Source organism: Euleptes europaea, chromosome 3 (genome assembly GCF_029931775.1).
Source record: "Euleptes europaea isolate rEulEur1 chromosome 3, rEulEur1.hap1, whole genome shotgun sequence".
In the NCBI taxonomy this organism is placed as follows: domain Eukaryota; kingdom Metazoa; phylum Chordata; class Lepidosauria; order Squamata; family Sphaerodactylidae; genus Euleptes; species Euleptes europaea.
The window spans coordinates 44057197-44077778 of NC_079314.1; the positions used below are offsets into that span (position 1 = coordinate 44057197).

Consider the following 20582-nt stretch of genomic DNA (forward strand, 5'->3'; position numbering starts at 1 on the left):
TGGATTCGAGTCCAGAAGCCCCTTAGAAAGCAACAAGATTTTTGGGGTATAAAGTGCTACTGGTCTCAGTTCTAGGTGTTCTACTGCAGACCAACATGGCTGCCTTCTGGTAGGCAACCAATTGAATGTCATATCCAGTTTTAGGAATTTCTCTCTATCAATTAAAAGCTCATGGGTCATCAGCAGCTCTTTCTTTAATCTTGAGCTGCTTGCAAAAACTGGATTTTAGAAGCACTATGATAAGATCACGTAGAGTATGTTCACCTTTATATCTAGGTTTAATGCTTCCACAATCTCTTCCATCATACTTTGACTTCCTGATAGTCCCATGCTATAGACGATTATTTATGATGGCTAGATTGAATGCCATTCCATCAGGGGAGCTATTGGGTCATTTAAATAAGGTTCTGTATTCTGAGCGAGTGTGTCAATGTGGTTCTGATCAAATAGACACACTTCAACATTCTCTAGTCAGCTGTGACCTGCTCAGTGTGGCAAGAGATAGATGGATAAAGCCTTTTATCCGGGACCCTAGGTGTGAATTGGATAATTTGAAGTTTCTTTTAGCAGGGGTGGATTTTAATATTACATTGGCAGTTGCCAAGTTTTTTCCCCAGTTGATTAAGATTAAAAATTGTGGTGAAGTGGTTAAAAGCAATGGTTTGGAGCAGTGGACTTTAATCTGGAGAACTGGGTTTGATTCCCCATTCCTCCACATGAGCAATGGGCGCTAATCTGGTTTCCCCACTCCTACACATGAAGCCAGCTGGGTGACCTTGGGCTAGCCACAATTCTCTTAGAGCTCTCTCAGCGCCACCTACCTCACAGGGTGTCTGTTGTGGGGAGGGGAAGGGAAGGTGATTGTAAGCAGGTTTGATTCTGCCTTAAGTGGTAGAGAAAGTCGGCATATAAAAACCAACTCCTCCTCCTTCTCTTCTTTTATTTTTCCTTTTATTTTAGTCTTAGCGTGACACTGTTCAGAGCCAAATTGTCTGTATGAGTATATCATTAAAGTAAAGGAAGGCAACCAGTTATTAGAATCTCTGGTGGTTCAATGTTGCTCTGTCATTCTGGAATGAGATGACACCTCCAGACTGCAAGGGATGTCTGGCAATTGCAACTGCCAAGTGTAACACAGGTGTGTGAATTCGGCCTGGTCGAAAGTTTACAAACTTCTGGGGATTACTTAATATTTCCATCATGTTGGCAGACAAACACATCTCCGTGGGATAATGATCTGTTTATCCTTTGCTTTTTATAGTAGACAAAATTAATACATACAGAATGGCGTCTGGTTTTCATGTGTTTAGAAAATAACTTATTCTTTTATCTTTAAAAAAAGCAGATTATGATTGAGAAAACATTGACAGCAGGAGCCAAGTCAAGCCCTCAAGTCTAGACAGCAGTAACTCTTTCTACAGGCTGCATTTGCTGAGCCTTGTTATTTCCCTGCAATTTGAATTCCTACAAAATTTCATTTCCCAAACAAGACTTCAAAGTATCTGATAATGTCCTGTACCCAAAATACGCTCACAGTACATCCTCAGCTGAATATTTCTACTTTTTGTATAGGTTAGGCATCATTAAACTGCCCACTTTCAGTTTGCAAATGAGGTTTGAAAGAGCAAACAAGCAATTTATAACAATCTGAATCTCATAGAAACATCTTTGCTTGGCCTGTGGTGTGTCTTGAGAAGGGCAAAGCAAAGTCAAGTGTTGGCATCAGCACTGAAAGTGAAGTGGTTGCAAAAGTGCTCTTTTTCTGAATTGCTCAGTTTGTTCCCCTAACACACAGTGGAGTAATTCTTGCCTTTGGTTGGGACAATGTTTTATAAACTGAGATGCTTGACTTTGAGTAGACTTATTGGACGCCCACCCCTGATGAAAGAAAGTATATTTTGTCCAAATAGTTTCACTCCCCCATTCCAGCAACGCTGGACTGGAGTTCTGCAGAGGGTGCTGAGAATTCTGTTAGAAATCCTTCAGGGACCTTCCATCACACCAGTTTTTACCGTTTTCTGAGGGAGACAAAGGAGAAGCAGTTACAGTTCTGCCTGTGTAAGGCTGTGGACACTGCAGGCTAACTGTAGCCAGAATCTAAGTAGTTACTCGTAGTGCTAATATTTCTAAGAACATTGATGGAACAGTATGCAATCTGAATGTGGCCCAAGGACCATCGGCATCATTGATGTGCACCTACTAGGATTGGACAGTGCAGGTTCTTGGGGCAGCAAATATCTAGGGTCAGCCACCTATGTCCCAGAAACTTTTAGTATTTTCAGTTTTCTGATCCTATTACAGTGTCTTGATCTGTGGCAAAAGTCATTAGCATTTATAATTTCTTGAAACCAGCCTGAGAAATTCAGTCATCTTCCTGCTGAGGCTTCCCACATAATGTTAACTATTCTACACTTACACAATAACCTAATGCATGAAAAGCTCAATCTTAAGTCCCACTTCTTCAGATCACAAGTATTAAATTTGTGCCACAGGGCATTGAGCCCGGCTTTGCTGGGGAGGGCAGGATATACATTTAATAAATTTAAAAATAAATTGTATCATAATTGGTGGGCATGGGAGCCAATATTTTATTCTGCTACTCGCAGCAGAACATCATGTTCTAGGCAAATTCATGATGAGTTCTCTTCCAGTCTACTGTAACATTGCCACTCGCTTCTGCAATATCAGCTCTGTATCTTCTGCATCCAACTCCACATCATGGACTTCTGCTGGCAGGTGGGGCGGGGGGAAAGACTCCTACACAAACTTCATAGCCATGGAGTAAGAGGACAAGTCCTCTGAAGCTGAAGGGTGGGAGATTCAGGACAGATAATTCCTCTTATGGATTGGAAATTGGCTAAAAACAGAAAGCAGAGAGTAAGAATAAATGGTTAGTACTCATAATGGAGGGATGTGAGCAGCGGAGTTCCTCAGGGATCTGTATTGGGACTGGTATTTATCATTTATAAATGACCTGGAGTCGTGTGTGTGTGTGTGTTAAGTGCCGTCAAGTCGCTTCCGACTCATGGCGACCCTATGAATGAAAGTCCTCCAAAATGTCCTATCTTTGACAGCCTTGCTCAGATCTTGCAAATTGAAGGCTGCGGCTTCCTTTATTGAGTCAATCCATCTCTTGTTGGGTCTTCCTCTTTTCCTGCTGCCCTCAACTTTTCCTATCATGACGGTCTTTTCCAGTGACTCTTGTTGTCTCATGACGTGACCAAAATACGACAGCCTCAGTTTAGTCATTTTAGCTTCTAGGGTCAGTTCAGGCTTGATTTGATCTATAACCCACTGATTTGTTTTTTTGGCAGTCTACGGAATCCGCAACACTTTCCTCCAACACCACATTTCAGAGGAATCTATTTTCTTCCTATCAGCTTTCTTCATTGTCCAGCTTTCACACCCATACATAGTAATAGGGAATATGATGGCATGAATTAATCTAGTCTTGGTGGCCAGAGTCACATCCTTACACTTCAAAATCTTTTCTAGCTCCTTCATGGCTGCCCTTCCCAGTCTCAATCTCCTTCTAATTTCTTGGCTGCAGTCTCCCTTTTGGTTAATGGTGGAGCCAAGGAATAGAAAGTCTTGAACAATTTCAATTTCCTCATTGTCAACCTTAAAGTTGTGTAATTCTCCTGTAGTCATTACTTTTGTTTTCTTGATGTTCAGCTGCAGTCCTGCTTTGGCACTTTCTCTTTTAACTTTCAGCAGTAGTTGTTTCAAATCTTCACTATTTTCTGCCAATAATGTAGTGTCATCAGCATATCTCAAATTATTAATGTTCCTCCCTCCAATTTTCACTCCACCTTCATCTAAATCTAATCCTGCTTTCCTAATTATATGTTCTGCATATAGATTGAAGAGATAGGGAGATAAAATACATCCTTGTCTGACACCTTTGCCAATTGGAAACCATTCCGTTTCTCCATATTCTGTTCTAACTGTGGCCTCTTGTCCAGAGTACAGGTTGCACATCAAAACAATCAGATGTAGTGGCACACCCATTTCCTTTAAAACCAGCCATAGCTGGAGTTAGAGGTGAGTAATGAGGTAACCTAGTTTGTAGTGACACCAAGTTATTTAGGGTGGTTAAAACAAAAATGGATTGCAAAGAACTTTAAAGGGATCTCTCCAAACTGGGGAATGGCCATTAAAATGAGGTTCAATGTGAGCAAGTGTAAAGTGATACATATTGGAGCAAAAAATCCCATTGATGGGATCTGAACTGGCAGTGACTGACCAGGAAAGGGACCTTGGGGTGGTAGTGGATAGCTCAATGAAAATGTCAACCCAGTGTGCAACTGCTGTGAAAAAGGCAAATTCTGTGCTGGATGTAATTAGAAAGGAAATAGAGAATAAAACTGCTGCTATCATACTGCTGTTACACACATCTATGGTGAGACCAGAATTGGAGTACTATGAGCAATTCTGGTCACAACACCTGAAAAAAGGATATTTTAGAGCTTGAAAAAAAGCAGAAAAGAGCAACCAAAATGATCAGGGGGGTAGAGCAGCTGCCCTATGAGGACTGGTTAACACGGCTAGGGCTGTTTAGCTTAGAAAAAAGGTGAGAGAAGTAGGCATGATAGAGATTTATAAAGTATGCATGGTGTAGAGAGGATGAACAGGGGTAAGGTTTTCTTCCTTTCTCAAAATAGTAGAGTGCTGGCATCATAGAATCATAGAATAGAATCATAGAATCATAGAGTTGGAAGGGACCACCAGGGTCATCAAGTCCAACCCCTGCACAATGCAGGAAATTCACAACTACCTCCCCCCCACAGACACACACCTAGTGACCAGAAGATGGCCAAGATGCCCTCCCTCTCATCATCTGCCTAAGGTCACAGAATCAGCATTGCTGACGAATGGCCATCTAACCTCTTCTTAAAAACCTCCAGGGAAGTTTTTCAATCATCCATTGAAGCTGAAGGGTAGGAGATAAAGGATAAACAAAAGGAACTATTTCTTCACATGGCACATAGTTAAACTGGCACTCAGTGCAACATGATGTGGTGATGGCCAGCAACATGGAAGGCTTTGAAACGACAGTGCCACATTCATGGAGGATGGTGCTATCAATTGGTCAGAATAGCTACTAGTCCTGATGGATATCTAAATCCTCTAAAACCGGAGGCATCATGCCACTTTATATTAGTTCAAGGGGAGCATTGGCAGGAAGATGGTGTTGCAGTCATCCTGCTCATGGGCTTCCTAGAGGCAGCTGGTTGGCCACTGTGTGAACAGAATACTGCACTTGATGGGCCCTCGGTCTGATCCAGCATGGCTTTTCTTATGTTCTTACATACACTGTATAACAACATGGACTAAGTGTTGCTCCATATTATGGCAAAGAGAAGACATGGGACCGGACATGGGAGACTGTTTTGGGAGGCATTCCCTGTGTCTAAAGAACCTAGCCGTTAAACCATCCATTGAGTATCTGCAATTAATCAGCAAAGCACCACTTCCAAAAACAATGAACATAGTTGCAGTTCTCAAGTGTGGCATAAATCATAATGGTTGCCTTCATTGCTTGACTTCCGTGGGTTAAAATGTGGGTACTGTTCCCAATCAGAATAGCGGAGGTTGTCTAACGCTAAAGGAAATATTTTTCCTCAGAATTTCAGTGTTACATGAAAAGCCTAAGTAAACAGCTACAGCTCCAAGGATGAAATTGGAAGAGCGGCAATGTTTATGTATGTATTCTGGGTAAAGAACACGGTTCTGTAGGTTCCATCGCCATTCCCCTTCTCCAAGCACAAAGTTTTGTAGTAATCTCTGAAACCCGAGAGTCCTGGAATTATCTAATGCCAGATGTTTGGATGGAATACAAATCACTTTCACCTTTTCTGGTACAGGGTCATGTAGACTGAGTCACTTGGAAGGTTCAACCCTGATCCATTTTAAGTCATGGTGACTTTAATGAGATGTGGGTTTCTTCCATAGAGCTCATTGTTTAGAGTAAGTTGATTGACCTTATTGTTTCTACTGGTGTGTAGTGTTTTTATATATACATTAGCTATTCTGAAGTAATTCTTCCCCCTATTTCATCTCTTCCCCCCTCCTCTCAATGTTTTAGGAGGAGCCGTAGACAAGATGTGAGGCATGGAAACCCTATGACTCAATGTCGAGGATTTAATCTAAAAGGTACAGTGAGTTAAAAGAAGATTCGGCTGTAAAAACATGTGGTCGTCCTTTTAAGTGAATCATACTATCCGTGAGTGGTTGACTGGTTAAAGAGCAGCTTCCATGTATTTTTAACTTTTATCCTTCCTTTTTGCTCGCTGTGTTTATTTGTGGGATTTAGTGAAGGTTTCTTTTTTAAATTAATCTAAAAGCAAATACCTTCATTTTAAGACTAGCTGTGCCCACGATAACAGCTTGAGGTAACATCACCACAATATGGCAAACCAAGATACATAAATTGCCAGGGTACAGGAACTTGGCGCATCGCTGTTATTGCTCTTCAGCCTAGTCTGCTTCAAGCCCCAGATAAATGGTTCATCTGAATAATTGTTCATGCGCCCTCAAAGCAAGGTCCCTCCAGCCCTAGCAGCCAGTATGCCTGTACAGCAAATGATATGTGACTTAAAATAGATGAAACCTGGCTTCATTCTCCTATGGTTTATGGTTTCTGAATCGGAGCTGGCTTCAAATGATGGGTAAGAGAAAACATTACCAGGGTTTCAAGTCAGTGCCAGTTTAAGGCATTTTGTTGTCCTAAGGACAGGGCCAGGCCAAGAATTTTTGGCACCCTAGGCAAATGACTTCACTGCCACCCAGCCCACCTACAGCTCTGCCCCCCAATGGAAGAGGGGGGAAGTAGGAAGAGGGCCTCCCCCCCCCCAATGCAGGGAAGGAAGAAGCAGGCTTAGGCCACCCGCTGGGGCTGGGATGCCACCTGGAGCTGCCACTTGTTGTGGAAGACACCAATGCTGTGGGTGGGTGGTGTTGGCTTTGGTGCCCCTCTACCTCTGGCACGATAGGTGATTGCCTAAGTGTGCTTAATGGATGGGCTGGCCCTTCCCAAGAAAGATACATTCATCACCTTGGCTTTCTCTGCTGCTGGCCAGGTCACAGTAACAAGCAGGGAGCATTTGCTTTTTAATTTTTGGCTTCTCCTCCTTGACATTTTATGAAACACCACAGAAGATCATTAGAGCAAATCACAGACTGAAGACAGATCCAATCCTAATCAAGATAGAGCTGGAGGACTCCATTCATCCCTAAGTTCTTTACCATGTGGGTTGGAACAATTACCTCAGAAAGCATACTATTATTACCTCAGAAAGCATACTATTAAAAACAAATACCATGCATTTCATTTTCAAGATTCTCAGTAAGAAATACATTCTAAGTAATTATGGGTGAGAGAAAGTGGGTCAAACATCCTAAGCATTAGGGCTAGGGCTGTCAACAACAACAAAATTCGGTACAGTTCGGATTCAGCCGAATTTGGCCGTTGTGGGTTCGGTACGTGCCGAAGTCCGAACTCCCCCACTTCGGATCCGTTCAATTCGGCGGGAATTCGAAGTTCGGAAACAAGTTCGGCCGAATAAAGCCATTAAAAACACAACCGCGCCTTTCCGCTGCTCGGGGGGGGCATTTTTGGGCTTAGAGGTCCCAAACTTTTGGCAGAGCTTCAAAGGATGTTTATTGAAAGACTCCCCAAGTTTTGTAAAGATTGGGTCAGGGGGGGCTGAGATATGGGCCCTGAAAGGGGTCCCCCCCACCCTTAATGTTGTGCATCTCTCAGCAGAGCTTGCCGCCCACGCACAAAGCTCCCAGCCCGACAACAGCGGAGAAATTAGCAAAACAACTGCAAACACAACCTTGTTAAACAACACCTTTGCAACACACAACTGAAACCTCCCTCCTCAAACCAGGGAGCGAGAGACTCGAGGGGGAACACACACCCCAGGCAGAACCGACGAAAGCCCCCTTTGGCTTCCCCCCCACCCACAGAAACTGCTCCCTCCCCACACACACACAGACTCTGCTTTCCCCCACACACACACACATACACAGGAGAAAAATTATAGATTAAAGCCCCCAAAGGGGTCTTACTGTGGCTGTCTTCTGTTCCATCAGGACGGGCTGTAATCCAAGATGATTCCAATTAGGCACGGAACGTTTTGCTCTGGAGAGATGCACACAGGATCGGATCGGCTGCCCCATTCATCCCAATAGGGGAAAGGGGAAAGCCCATATCTCGGGACCCCCTGACCCAATGTTCACAAAACTTGGGGGGTTCCTTAAGAAGCTTAATCTAAAGTTCCGTGAAAGTTTTGTGTCTGCACCCCCAAAAATGCGCCCCCTGCAGCCATGGAAAGAGAAAAGGGGGGAGGCGATATTTCTGCCCCCACTGAACCCATCTTTACAAAACTTGGGTAGTATCTTAAGAATAATTCACTGAAGCTATGCTAAATGTTTGGGGGCTATATCCCCAAAAAAGCGCCCCCTGCAGCCACATAAATGGAAAGGGGGGAGGGAAAAGGGGGAGAGCCCATATCTCGAGACCCCCTGACCCAATGTTTACAAAACTTGGGGGGTATCTTAAGAACACTGGTCTGAAACTCCGCTCAAAGTTTGGGATTTGTACCCCCAAAAATGCGCCCCCTGCAGCCATGGAAAGAAAAAGGGGGGAGCCCATATCTCGGGACCCCCTGACCCAATGTTTACAAAACTTGGGGGTACCTTAAGAAGCTTCATCTGAAGTTCCAGTGAAAGTTTTGTGTGTGCACCCCAAAAAATGCACCCCCTGCAGCCACAGAAAGGAGCAAATGTGCACAAGCACCCCACACACACACACGAGGATTTCGCTCGCTCTTTCTCTCTCCCTGGCCGGGCCGCACATCAGCTGATTCCTCCAGTACTCAATCCTGACTGATTGGCCAGAAGACCCAGCTTGCCCACCGATTGGCCGGGGGAGGAGAATGCTGCTTACTGACGGTTATGCTGCTTACTGACGGCCGAATTGGCCGAATTTATTCGCGAACTCCCGAACTCGCTGAATTCGGGGCCCCCGGTTGCCCGCCAGTTTTGAGTTCGGATCCGTCCGAACAGAAAAGCACCGAATCAGGGGAAATTCGGTTGATTTTCAGTTCGGACCGAACCGAATTGACAGCCCTAATTAGGGCTTCATCCCCAAATGTTAATATTATGAATCAAAGATTCTTTTTGTATGTGGATTGGACCCATTCAGAGACAATGTAGGCCAGGTTGAGATGTCAGTCTCTTCCCTTGCCACTGATGGATTGGAGCCTGCCAAGCCCCCTGAGTACATTGATGTTGTCACGATAGGTTGGGAAACTGGTACTGGGGGAAATTAACCATCCGCCCCATCTCAAAAAATATATTGTAGGACTAGAAAAGGAGAACCCCATCTTTCCTCCAAGGATAGGCTAAGAATTCGGAATTTTTTAGTTCAGAAAAAAATATGGAGGGTGGGAGGAGACACGATAGAGTATGCATATGAAAGAAAGAATTAACCTAATTCCATTTTCTCAGGAACTTTTATCTGCCTCCATTCTATACAACCTGAATTCTAGTTTATCAAAAATTAATTGGAGAACTGGATCATGGTTCATTTGGCTGCAGCATTTAGTTCCTCAAGTGTGTCTGCATCTCTCCCACACACACATGCTGTATTAGCAATGCACGTGGGCACATAAACACTACAAAAAATCAATCTCCGTGCGATCCTATATATGATTGTATCATAATTCCTTTTGGTGTCATATCTTACTGATGCATGCAAACACCACACAAAAAGAAACTTGATACAATTAGATGCATAATTTCATCAATCCCTTATGTGTAATATGTTATCAATTAATACATATGTCTGCAAACTTTGCATTCCACAGCACCCTACAAAACTAAGAAATGAAAATGCAGTAATAGTAAATTCATAATGCTACTGTTCTGCTGTGGAAATAAGGACCAGTTCATTCTGAGCTCCATAATCCAGGAAGAAATTTAGGGAAGGAGGATTTTGGAAGATTCACTATTTGTGCATAATATGGAGGAAGTAGATAGAGAAAGCCTCTCTCTCCTGTCTATAAAATTAGCTTCTCAATGAAATTAATTGGTAGTAGATTTGAGAGCAACAACAAAAAAAGTATTTCTTAGAGTTGTAGAGTCCTTGAGTTGGATGGGATCTTTATAAGTCATCTTGTCCAACACCCTGTTCAGTGCACCTCAACTTTTACTGATAGCATTGCAAGACTTCCAGTATGGAGTCCTACTCACCTCTTAGGTAGTTGGTTTCATTATTAAACAGTTTTACCATTAGGAAGTTTCTCCTAATGTTCAAATGAATCCTTCAGTAACTTAAACCCCATTAGATGTAGTCTTGTTTTATGGAACAGCAGAGACAAGTCGTACCTCAGTCACCTCCAGGCTAAATACACCCAGTTTCCTCAGCCTTCTCTCATAGGGCTTGTTTTCCAGACCTGCAGGGATTTTCGTTACCCTCCTCCAAACCCTTACATTGATCTATAACTTGCTAACAGTGTGGCACCCAGTAGTCCAGATGACTTCACACAACACATCATGTGTGGAATTTTTGGACAGTAGGTGGGGTGATGGCCACTGCCTTTGGATAGATGACTTTATCAGGGGGTGTCTGAAAGTACCCCCTGATATAGAAAGTGCCATCAAGTCAACTTATGGTGACCCCATGGAGCTTTCAAGGCAAAAGACAAACAGAAGTGGTTTGCCACTGCCTGCTTCTGCACTGCAACCCTGGACTTCCTTGCTGTCTCCCATCTAAGTACTAACCCGGGCCAACCCTGCTTAGCTTCCAAGTTCTGATGAGATTGGGCTAGCCTGGGCCATCCAGGTCAGGCAGAGGGTAGCTAGCTTCCATGTATTTGTCTAAATGCCAATGAATGCATTAAATGCATTATACCACAGATAACCTGTTCTGGGGGCAATAGAAGGAGAGGGCTAATTGCCTTCATGCCCTGCTTGTGGCCTGCTCGAGGTAGTATGGTGGCCCTGTGGGAAACAAGATGTTGGATTAGATGAACCTTTGACCTGATCCAGCAGGACAATTCTGTGCATACAAAAGGTGCTTGGTATTCCAGCCATCAAAATCCTGGGGCTAGCACTTCTCAGAAACAAAGGCATATTTTAACAAGTTTCTTAGCAAGTTAAATGATTTCAAAAATAAGCGAGCAAATACATTACATTTATTTGTTTAAAACCCAGGGCTTTTTAAATTTCTGATTGTGAAGAACACTTTACATTTGATCCCACTATTTAAGATTATGCAAGGGCATAAAATTTTAACTATAATGAGAATGATTTCTAAAAATAGAATGCCAGCCACTACTAGGTTGCCACAAGCATTGCATTTGTTAAGATTGCCAAATTCCTTTTGCATTCCAGTATATTTAATCATGGAAAAACTCATTTGTGTTCTAGGGCTGTGCCAAATATTTGCACATGAACATGTTTAGTGCAAGTTTCCACCAAATCCTTCATTACATCTACTTTTGCTACTGCTTGTACCCACTGTTTTCCTTTGCGACTACTATTTCAGTGCTATTTGGTTTAGAGATTTTTTTTGTCCCTTGAAATGTTCACAGTCCGTCAGAGGTTGTGTAGAATACGTGATGATGTCATGATGCCATATATCCAGTCAGATTTGACTGTGTGAGACATCCCCGAAAGTTCACCTGCTCTGTCTTTCCTCCATTCCATTGTTTAAGCATGGTATAGCATAAGATCCTAAGTTGTTAGTAAAACCAAAATCTGAAACCCAGCTTTGAAGTGGGTTGGAAAATTATGGTTATGGTTTGCCCTAGCGCCTGCATGGATGTCACAATGCATCACAGTTAAACTGAACTTTTGATGTGCGGCCCAATTCATGTACAAGAGAGGAAGGAGCAGTGTATAAACCTACAGCATGTTCTCAGTCTCCCAACTAAGCCATACTAATTACAGAATAATGTTTCCACTAAAATAGGTTCTTTTGCCTGCACATAACCTCTTTCTGAATGTTACTGGCCTGAAAACAATCTGGTTTTGTACACTTGCCAGGCTTAGGAACACTGTAATGCCTTTCAAAGAACTATGATTCTATTTGACTTCTTTCACATCCTAGCTTACCGCAATGCTGCAGAGGTCATTCAGTATGGAGTCAAGAACAACACCACCTTCCTGGAATGCACGCCTAAATCGCCACAGGCCTCTGTTAAATGGCTCTTACAAAAAGACAATGACAGAAGGAAAGAGGTGAGTAATCTTGATCACAAGTATTGGAAGGAACAAAGCGGAGAAGATGCCCTCTACCGGGTGGCATTGTATGGGGGGAGGCAATCTTTTCAGCCTCAATGCCTCTCCCAGTAAAAGCACAACATTCAGCTGCGAAGACACTGAAAGCAAACAAAAGGAGGAAGGCAAAGACAGAGATGACGGTCATACTTGGCTAGACACACTGGGAACAAGCCAAATGCCAGCATTACCGTCAGTGCTTTGAGAGCCTGCGTTGAACCTGGCTGGCAGCTGCATGGGCCAGAGAGGTGATGATGGGCATAAGCCTTGCCTGTTACCTTTGTCCATACTGCCAGCTGGCTCCAGCAGTGCTGACAGCACCTCAGGGGCTTTCTTTGGTTGTGTGAGTAGGGTATATCCACCAAGAAGCTCAAGACAGTGTACAAGCCCTGCGTGCTGAGCAAAATGGTCTGGCATGCCACTTTGGCAGTGTGTGAGCCTGCTGTTGTATACACTGGTGCAGGCTTAGCATTGCTGCTTCGATTAGAGACATGGAGATGCTCTCCGGAGCATCCAAGCCTTCATGACAATGTAGTGTAAAAGCCCTAGCAAAAGTGGGAAAGTAGCAAGACTCTAGATACGTACTCTTCAACCACCAGGATGTATTCCCAATGAGGATGGTAATTTTTTCATACTTGTAGAACACAGGCATATGAACGAAAGGGGGATTCTCATCTGCATTCATGATTTGACCATGGGACCAGAAGTGGCAGTTCTTATTGGGCCAATTCACACATGAGAACAAGCCCCCTGCAGGCTGGTAGGGAAGTACGAATGTTCACACACTTCCTTCCCACAAAATAATATATTATGTGGGTTATTTGAATCTCTGATATGTGTAATCCTTCTTCCTTGGAAGAGGGAGGAAAGATGGCATGAAGGTGCCTATATACAGCTCATGTCACACATTATATTTGTGTGAGAAACTGTGAGCCCTCATGCCTCACCAGCATATATACCAAAGATCTGTTCTGTGAAGTGTTTGAACCACTCTTTAAGTACAAAGTTGTGATCTTGATGTGATGGTTGCTCTGGATTTTACAAATCATCTTCCAGACATGAAAGGCTTTCAACATTGCCTAAAACATCACCTGTCTTTGAACAAATGTTCGGCCCTTAAATTTTGGTTACTTTGAAGTCCTAGTTTACAGGTGAAGGGGTCTCTTAATCTCATGCAAATGGCTGCATCTTGAATGTATTTGTACTCAAATACCACATTCTGAGCACTAAAGATATTCCCCTTAAAAAAAAAAAGTCTGGGCAAGATTCAGCCAAATTTTATGATTAATTTCAATGGGAGAGCTAATGTGCAGCTGTCTTCCGCCGAAACCAGTGAGGACTTAAAAGTGGTGAATTTTGCCTGGATTATACCCATAGTATACAGCATGAAGATTGCTATGAGGGGAACATCTCCTATATTTTAAACGTGCTGTCCATCTGTGAAAGGAACAAGAGTCATAACATTCAGGAGGGCCACAGAGGAGCAGGAAGAGAAGATGATATGGAAAGCTTTTGCAGCAAGGAATTAGTCTGAACTAAAAATACTCATGGCTACAAGAATTTTCCTGACTGTGGTGTAATCACATTTTCCATTACTGGGCTCTCCAAAGCTCTCAAGTTGCAACTCTTGAATAATTGTCTCTAGGATGCCAGTTTCCTTAAGTTAAAAAAATATTGTATTTGAAAATGTAAAGCAATTTCTCTGCTGGTAAAGAATGTGTTTGTTTTGAGAGTAGAGTTGGATACCTCATGAAGAATGGAAAGTAGTAGGTTTGTCAGGCATTTCCCCTGCACCATTACCCTTTGGAATGAGGAAGAGGATTGATAAAGATATAGCTGACTGATAGATGCCGTTAGACCTTGGTGATTAAATGTCATGCTGGTTCTGGAAAGCCAAATGAATAACTACTTAACACGGTCATACAGTTTTAGGGCTGCACGTTATTTTTTTAAGGTGTCAGTATAAAATATTGTAATATAACTTTCTTCTGCTCAGCACATAAATGACTACAGTTTATAGGCTATAAGAAGTGCAAGTAAATGAATAAGCAAGCAACTAATGCCTTAACAGGTTTTGGGATAAATGCATCGCCAAGAGTTCCCTAGCTTGCAGAACTAGACATCTGAAGATCTTTAAAAATGTTTAATTTCCGTTTTCCTGGCACAGTGAGTAATAAGCAAGTGAGTAAGCAGTTTAGTAAAGCAAGTAAGAGAGTAAGTAGGGTGGGCTTGGGGGAATGCATTTTCAGTTTGCCTGTTGTGGAGAACAGATCACAAAAATTCCTCAGAAATTCTTTCAGCTTGGTTCGCCCACTATGAGGTTTTGCACCTATGCATGGTATCCCTGATTGAGGACAGCTGGATTATTGTTCTTCAGTGTACGGCTGTTGGGAAAAAAATGGGAAAATTCGGGTTTGGGTTTATTGGCCTCCCCCCCCCCCGGGAAAACCCGAATGCCGAATTCCCCTAAAGGTGGAAATTTGGCTCTAATTCGAGATTCCTGAAAAATTCGGCCATTTAAATGCATTAAACCCTTTTCATGGCTTTATGGGGGGCATTTTTACAGGTAGAGATCCCATATTTTGAGGGTAGCATGAAGGGACTCTCCTTGCATGAACCCCCATGTTTTGTGAAGATTGGGTCAGGGGGTCTGGAGATATGGGGTCTGGAAGGGGTCACCCCCTTCCTCCATAGGAATGTATAGGAACTGGTTGGGTCAGGGGGCCCTGAGTTATGGGGTCCCCCCAATTGGAATAAAGCCATTTAAAGCACATTCATGGCTTTCCGCAGCTTCGGAGGCAATTTTAGAGGTAGAGGTCCCAAACCTTCAGGGTAGCTTGGAGGGATCCTACTTGCAAGAACACCCAAGTTTTGTTAAGGTTCGGTCAGGGGCCCCCAAGTTATGAGGTCCCCCTCATTGGAATAAAGCCATTTAAAGCACATTCGCGGCTTTCCACAGCTCCGGGGGGGGCATTTTTGGAGGTAGAGGTCCCAAACCTTCAGGGTAGCTTGGAGGGACCCTACTTGCAAGAACCCCCAGTTTTGTGAAGATTGGGTCAGGGGGGCCCAAGTTATGGGGTCCCCCCCAATTGGAATAAAGCCATTAAAAACACATTTGTGGCTTTCCGTGGCTCTGGGGGGGCATTTTTGGAGGTAGAGGTCCCAAACCTTCAGGGTAGCTTAGAGGGACCCTACTTGCAAGAACACCCAGGTTTTGTAAAGATTGGGTCAGGGGGGCCCAAGTTATGGGGTCCCTCCCATTGGAATAAAGCCATTTAAAGCACATTTGCGGCTTTCCACAGCTCCGGGGGGGCATTTTTGGAGGTAGAGGTCCCAAACCTTCAGGGCAGCTTGGAGGAACCCTACTTGCAATAACATCAAGTTTTGTAAAGATTGGGTCAGGGGGCCTCGAATTATGGGGTCCTCCCAATTGGAATAAAGCCATTAAAAACACATTTGTGGCTTTCTGTGGCTCTGGGGGGCATTTTTGGAAGTAGAGGTCCCAAAAGTTCAGTGTAGCTTGAGGGGACCCTTCTTGCAAGAACCCCCAAGTTTTGTGAAGATTGGGTAAGGGGGGCCCCAATTATGCGGTCGCCCCCATCCACCCATTGGAATGATTGGGAGCAGGCAATCCTTACCGTGCATCTAGAGAGTAACAAATCCAAGGCAAAATCTCCCATTGTTTCTGGGGCAGCCAGAGAGAGAATCACTGACCCACCTCCAGGCGAAGGTGGCAACCAGTGAAAACAGCAACAATCACACTCGCAAAGAGGAGATCAAGCCCCCCCCCCACCAGGACAGGGGCCCCCTTTGGCTTCCCCCACACACACACACAGTAGAAGCCAGTCTGTGGCTTCTAAGAGCCGATGTAACTACACCGAAAGTGCATCCCGCTCAAAGCGTAAGTAAACAGCGTAACTAACATGGGTAATGTACATATCTTTTCATTTCAACACAGCCAAAGTGCATCTTATAACGCTACTTGCGTAAGTGCGACCTGCGCATATTGCATATCTTCAGTATTGAAAGATGTCATGCTGTTGGATTAAAATCTTCCATAGCAACAATCACACTCGCAAAGAGAAGAAGCCCCCCCCAGGACAGGGAACCCCCCCAAATCACACTCCACAGAGGCAATCAAGCCCCCCCCCCAGCAGAACAGCCCCCTCGAACCAGAAGACGCAAATTCCAAACGAAGGAGAAGAATGGGCCAGACAGAGAGAGACTCACTGACATGGGATGTACTAAAACGAATGACAGGCTATCCCGTTATAAACAACAGGAGTGGCTGCACAGCCCATTGGAAACAATAGGAGCCAGCCAGAGAGAGACTCACACACTGACCCACAGTTAACTCCAGATTAAGTTGGCAACCAGTGAAAACAGCAGAAAGCACAGTCCCATGCAGAGGCAATCAAGCCCACCCCCCTTGGCTTCCCCCCTCACACACACAAACACAAAGAGAATCTCTCCCCCCCCCCACATACACACACAGGGAAAAAGTTATAGAGAAATCCCCCAAAATGAGTCATAATGTGGATGTCTTCTCTTCCATCAGGAGCAGGGACTGGGACTCAGAGTCAGGATTTAGGAATAATCCAATACGATTCTAGCAGACTCACACACACAGACTCTGGCCGCTTATGCACGGGAAGTTTTGCCTTGGATTTGCCGCTCTCTAGATGCACATTAAGGATTGCCTGCTTCCAATCATTCCAATGGGTGGATGGGGGGGACCGCATAACTCGGGACCCCCTGACCCAATCTTTACCAAACTTGGGGGTTCTTGCAAGGAGGGTCCCTTCTAGCTACCCTAAAAATTTGGGATCTCTACCTGCAAATATGACCCCCAGGAGCCATGGAAAGACGTTCCCCAAAAGCCAGATTTTTATCCGGCTTTTCAGAAATGGCAAATTTGGCTTTGCCAACCTCCCAAATTTCACAGACTCAGTAAACCCAAACCCAAAATTTACCAAATTTGGATTTATTCGGTATTTTTCTGGTTCGATTTTTACCGAATCAACAGCCCTACTTCAGTGTCCTCTGGCAAGCATAAATGTACCACATAAAAGAATAAGAAACTCAGTCAAAACTACCTCTTTGCCAAAACAATATAGATTTGTTGGCAGGGGGCTAGTTTTGAAAGGATTTCTTTTTCTCCAGTGCAGAACTGCAAAACTGTACTGTTTTGTGTATGAGAGAGAGAGAGAGAGAACTTCAGAACGAACTTCAAAAGCATCCCTTTGGTCTTCATTTGAAGGATTTTCTATTTTTTTGTTTTTTTATGACATCTGTGTATTTCTGCAACATAACCCTCAAATTAGATAAATCCCTTCAAACCTAGCCCTTTGTATGCTGAAAACAAACACAAAAATTAAAAGCACAATAAGGACTTACTTTGAATGGGTTTTGGGTTTTGTTTGTTTGTATACTACAGAACTGCATGATTGTACTCTTTTGTATCATAGAAACAAAACAAAAAAATCAAATTCCTTTGTGTTCTGAAATTTTTAAAAACTGTTCAATGCACAAAGTGATAATTTGCAGGAGATTTGTTTCTGTTACCATTGGCGGGGTTGCGGGGAGGTTTGCTTTTCTTGGGATACCTGTATCTCAGGGCTGCAGCTGCATATATGTGCAGGGTTTCAAAACAATTCCCCAATGTTTGCAGGAAAAAGGGGAACACCCCAGAGGATGATTCCCTTTCAGTCTGCTCATCAGACCTCCCATAGATCAGGCTTCTACTTGACCCAGTGAGCAGTCCAGAGGGGAATGACCAAGATACAGCTCCATATCTTAGCCTAATAAAACGTCACAATAACCCCTAAAAGAACTTCCATTTTGCTTGGCATCGCTTCTAGGTCAAACTGAACGAAAGGATCATAGCGACCGAACAAGGGCTCTTGATCCGCTCAGTCCAGGAGCCAGACCGAGGGCTTTACCACTGCATCGCAACCGAAAACGGCTTCAAGCAGACAATAGCCAAGATTAACTTCAAGGTGCTAGATTCAGACATGGTGGCCTTCATGACCGACAAGTGGTCCCCGTGGACCTGGGCCAGTTCCCTCCAAGCTTTACAGTTTCATCCGAAGGACCTGGTGGGCACTTTCAGCCACTCGGAACTGCAGATGATTAATCAATACTGCAAAGACACGAGACAGCTCGGGCAGCAGGCAGAAGATTCTCAGAAGATGAGAGGGGATTATGGGAAGTTAAAGGCCCTCATCAACAGCAGGAAAAGTAGGAACAGAAGGAATCAGTTACCTGGATCATAAGGTTTTGTCGTGGGACATCAAACTTTTTTTCTTATCCTCCCTTGAGGAGTTTTTGTTTGTTTGTTTGTTTTCCTGCTGAAAGCATAGAAAAAAACATAGTAAAGCAAGCCTGGCAGCAGTTTGTTCCAATGAAATGAAACCTATCTAAGCTAAAGAGGAAAAACAAAACAGACCCAAAGAGATGTTGTTTGTGAAGCGGCCACTGAGACTAGATCCATTGTTACTTTACCTGTAAACCTGATTATTCTCATAGGATGTTGTTGTCAGTTGTCTTTTCCTAAGGAGTAAACAAAACAAACAAACAAACAAACAAAAGAAGCAGTGACTGCCCAGCTTGGAGTTATACAAGATGGGAAGGAAAAGAAAGAGTTTGGGTTATGATGGATATGAGAGTTTGGGGGATATCTACAGCAGGGATGAAGGTAACTTATATTTCTTACTGGTACTGTCTCTCTCCTTGGGGGGCCTCCAAGCAGAAGAAGGGGAGGGGTAACACTTCAGCCAATTTCTTACCAGCAGCCAAAGCAAGGAACTTAATGTCTTTTCCCATCTTTGTATTAAAGACACAGGAGATATATATAATTCCCAGTTCTTTTTGACATGGCAAGCCACACTACTGTGTTTCTATTATTGCCATACGTGTACTGAATCCTTCTTCCAAACATCTTCCATCTGATTTCAAGGTGGTTTCCTATCAAGCCACAGCTTAATCTCATCATTAGAACCAGGTCAGATGCCTTCAGACCATTCTCTGGGCCATTTAGCTTGTGTATGATCTGGATAGTGAATATAGTGGTTTTATGAATGCATGCCGTGAGAACTGGTATTTGCCCCCCAGAGCAACCCATGAAAGACCAGAATAATGTAAACCAAAAGTGAGATGTTTTATGGTCCTGCTTGGCAGGGGCAGGTCTTCCTGTTTCATTTGGTATAACCATTTTTGCATCACACACAAAACAAAACAAAAAACTGATGGAAGAGGATGCGGGAAGAAAATATGGCATAACCCAATCAAAGGGAAAGATTTAAGTATGTATTGAATAGTCTATTACTCAACACTTTTAAAACCTCTATTCACAAACCAACCTCGAGTACACAATAATGGGCAATTAGGACAGATTGTCATAAAATTTATGCAGATAACTAGAACAGATACATTGGATAGAATCCAGTGATCCACCATTGGAAGGTGCCGTTCATCATGGATCTATCCTGCATTGTTCTACCCCCAGAAGTCCTTTCTGGTCCCATAAAAGTTTATTCTCAGAGTTTTAGGACCCATGTCAGCTGATAGCTACAGGGGCTTGGGGGATATAGCTTGGGGGCCAAATTGCCCATCATTCCTCTTCCATCAGAGGAAGCTGGGCTGTGCTGTTGGAAGAGGGAGGAGAGAGTGATTTCACCCCCTTCCTCCTCCTCAGTTCAGTTTCCCCCCCCCCTCTAATAGCCACATGGGTCCCATGATGCTAGGAATTAATTTTTCCCAGGTCAGAAAGGAGGAAAGAGAATGCAGGAAAGACCTTCAGTCCTTGTACTCTCATCGCTGGATCCAACCCATTGCATTGTTTCTGATGTGTGTTTTCCTGAATTGTACAGTCACACATGAGAACTGGCACCACTACTAACAATACGTGGATGCAGAATTAAAAGATCCAAACCACTTGGAAATACAGATTACAATTTCCCAAGAAGTAATTTCCCCAGCATTCGTGTAGCTACTTGATAAGCTAACTTCGATCAGTGCTAAACTCTCCCCTATCCTGAAATCTCCAACCAGGGACTCAAGTGTGGCATGGAAGCAATCGTGGCAGTTGGCGCAAATTGTCAGAGAGGCAATGGAAGCAGATACATCAAAGCCACTCCTGTGGCACTAAGGTATTGTGGGGATCATGCTGAAATTGTATGTCCTCCCAAAGGCATTTCAGCCAGCACTCCCATAAGCTACCTTGGTTGGCAGCCTGTCCATTGAGATCTCTTTTACATGCACTTCAAACAGCAGAGCTGTGGGTGGGG

General features: G+C 43.7%; 1 protein-coding gene across 1 annotated transcript in view; it reads left to right on the top strand.

Annotated features, from left to right (window-relative positions):
* Positions 1-18629, top strand: part of SEMA3C (semaphorin 3C) — a 159720-nt gene extending 141091 nt beyond the window's left edge. Inside the window, exons 15-17 of the mRNA XM_056845836.1 lie at positions 6089-6156; positions 12125-12255; positions 18156-18629. Coding sequence (XP_056701814.1) covers positions 6089-6156; positions 12125-12255; positions 18156-18569 — 613 coding nt within the window. The 3' untranslated portion in view covers positions 18570-18629. The remainder of the gene's footprint in view (positions 1-6088; positions 6157-12124; positions 12256-18155) is intronic.
* Positions 18630-20582: the final 1953 nt, after the last annotated feature.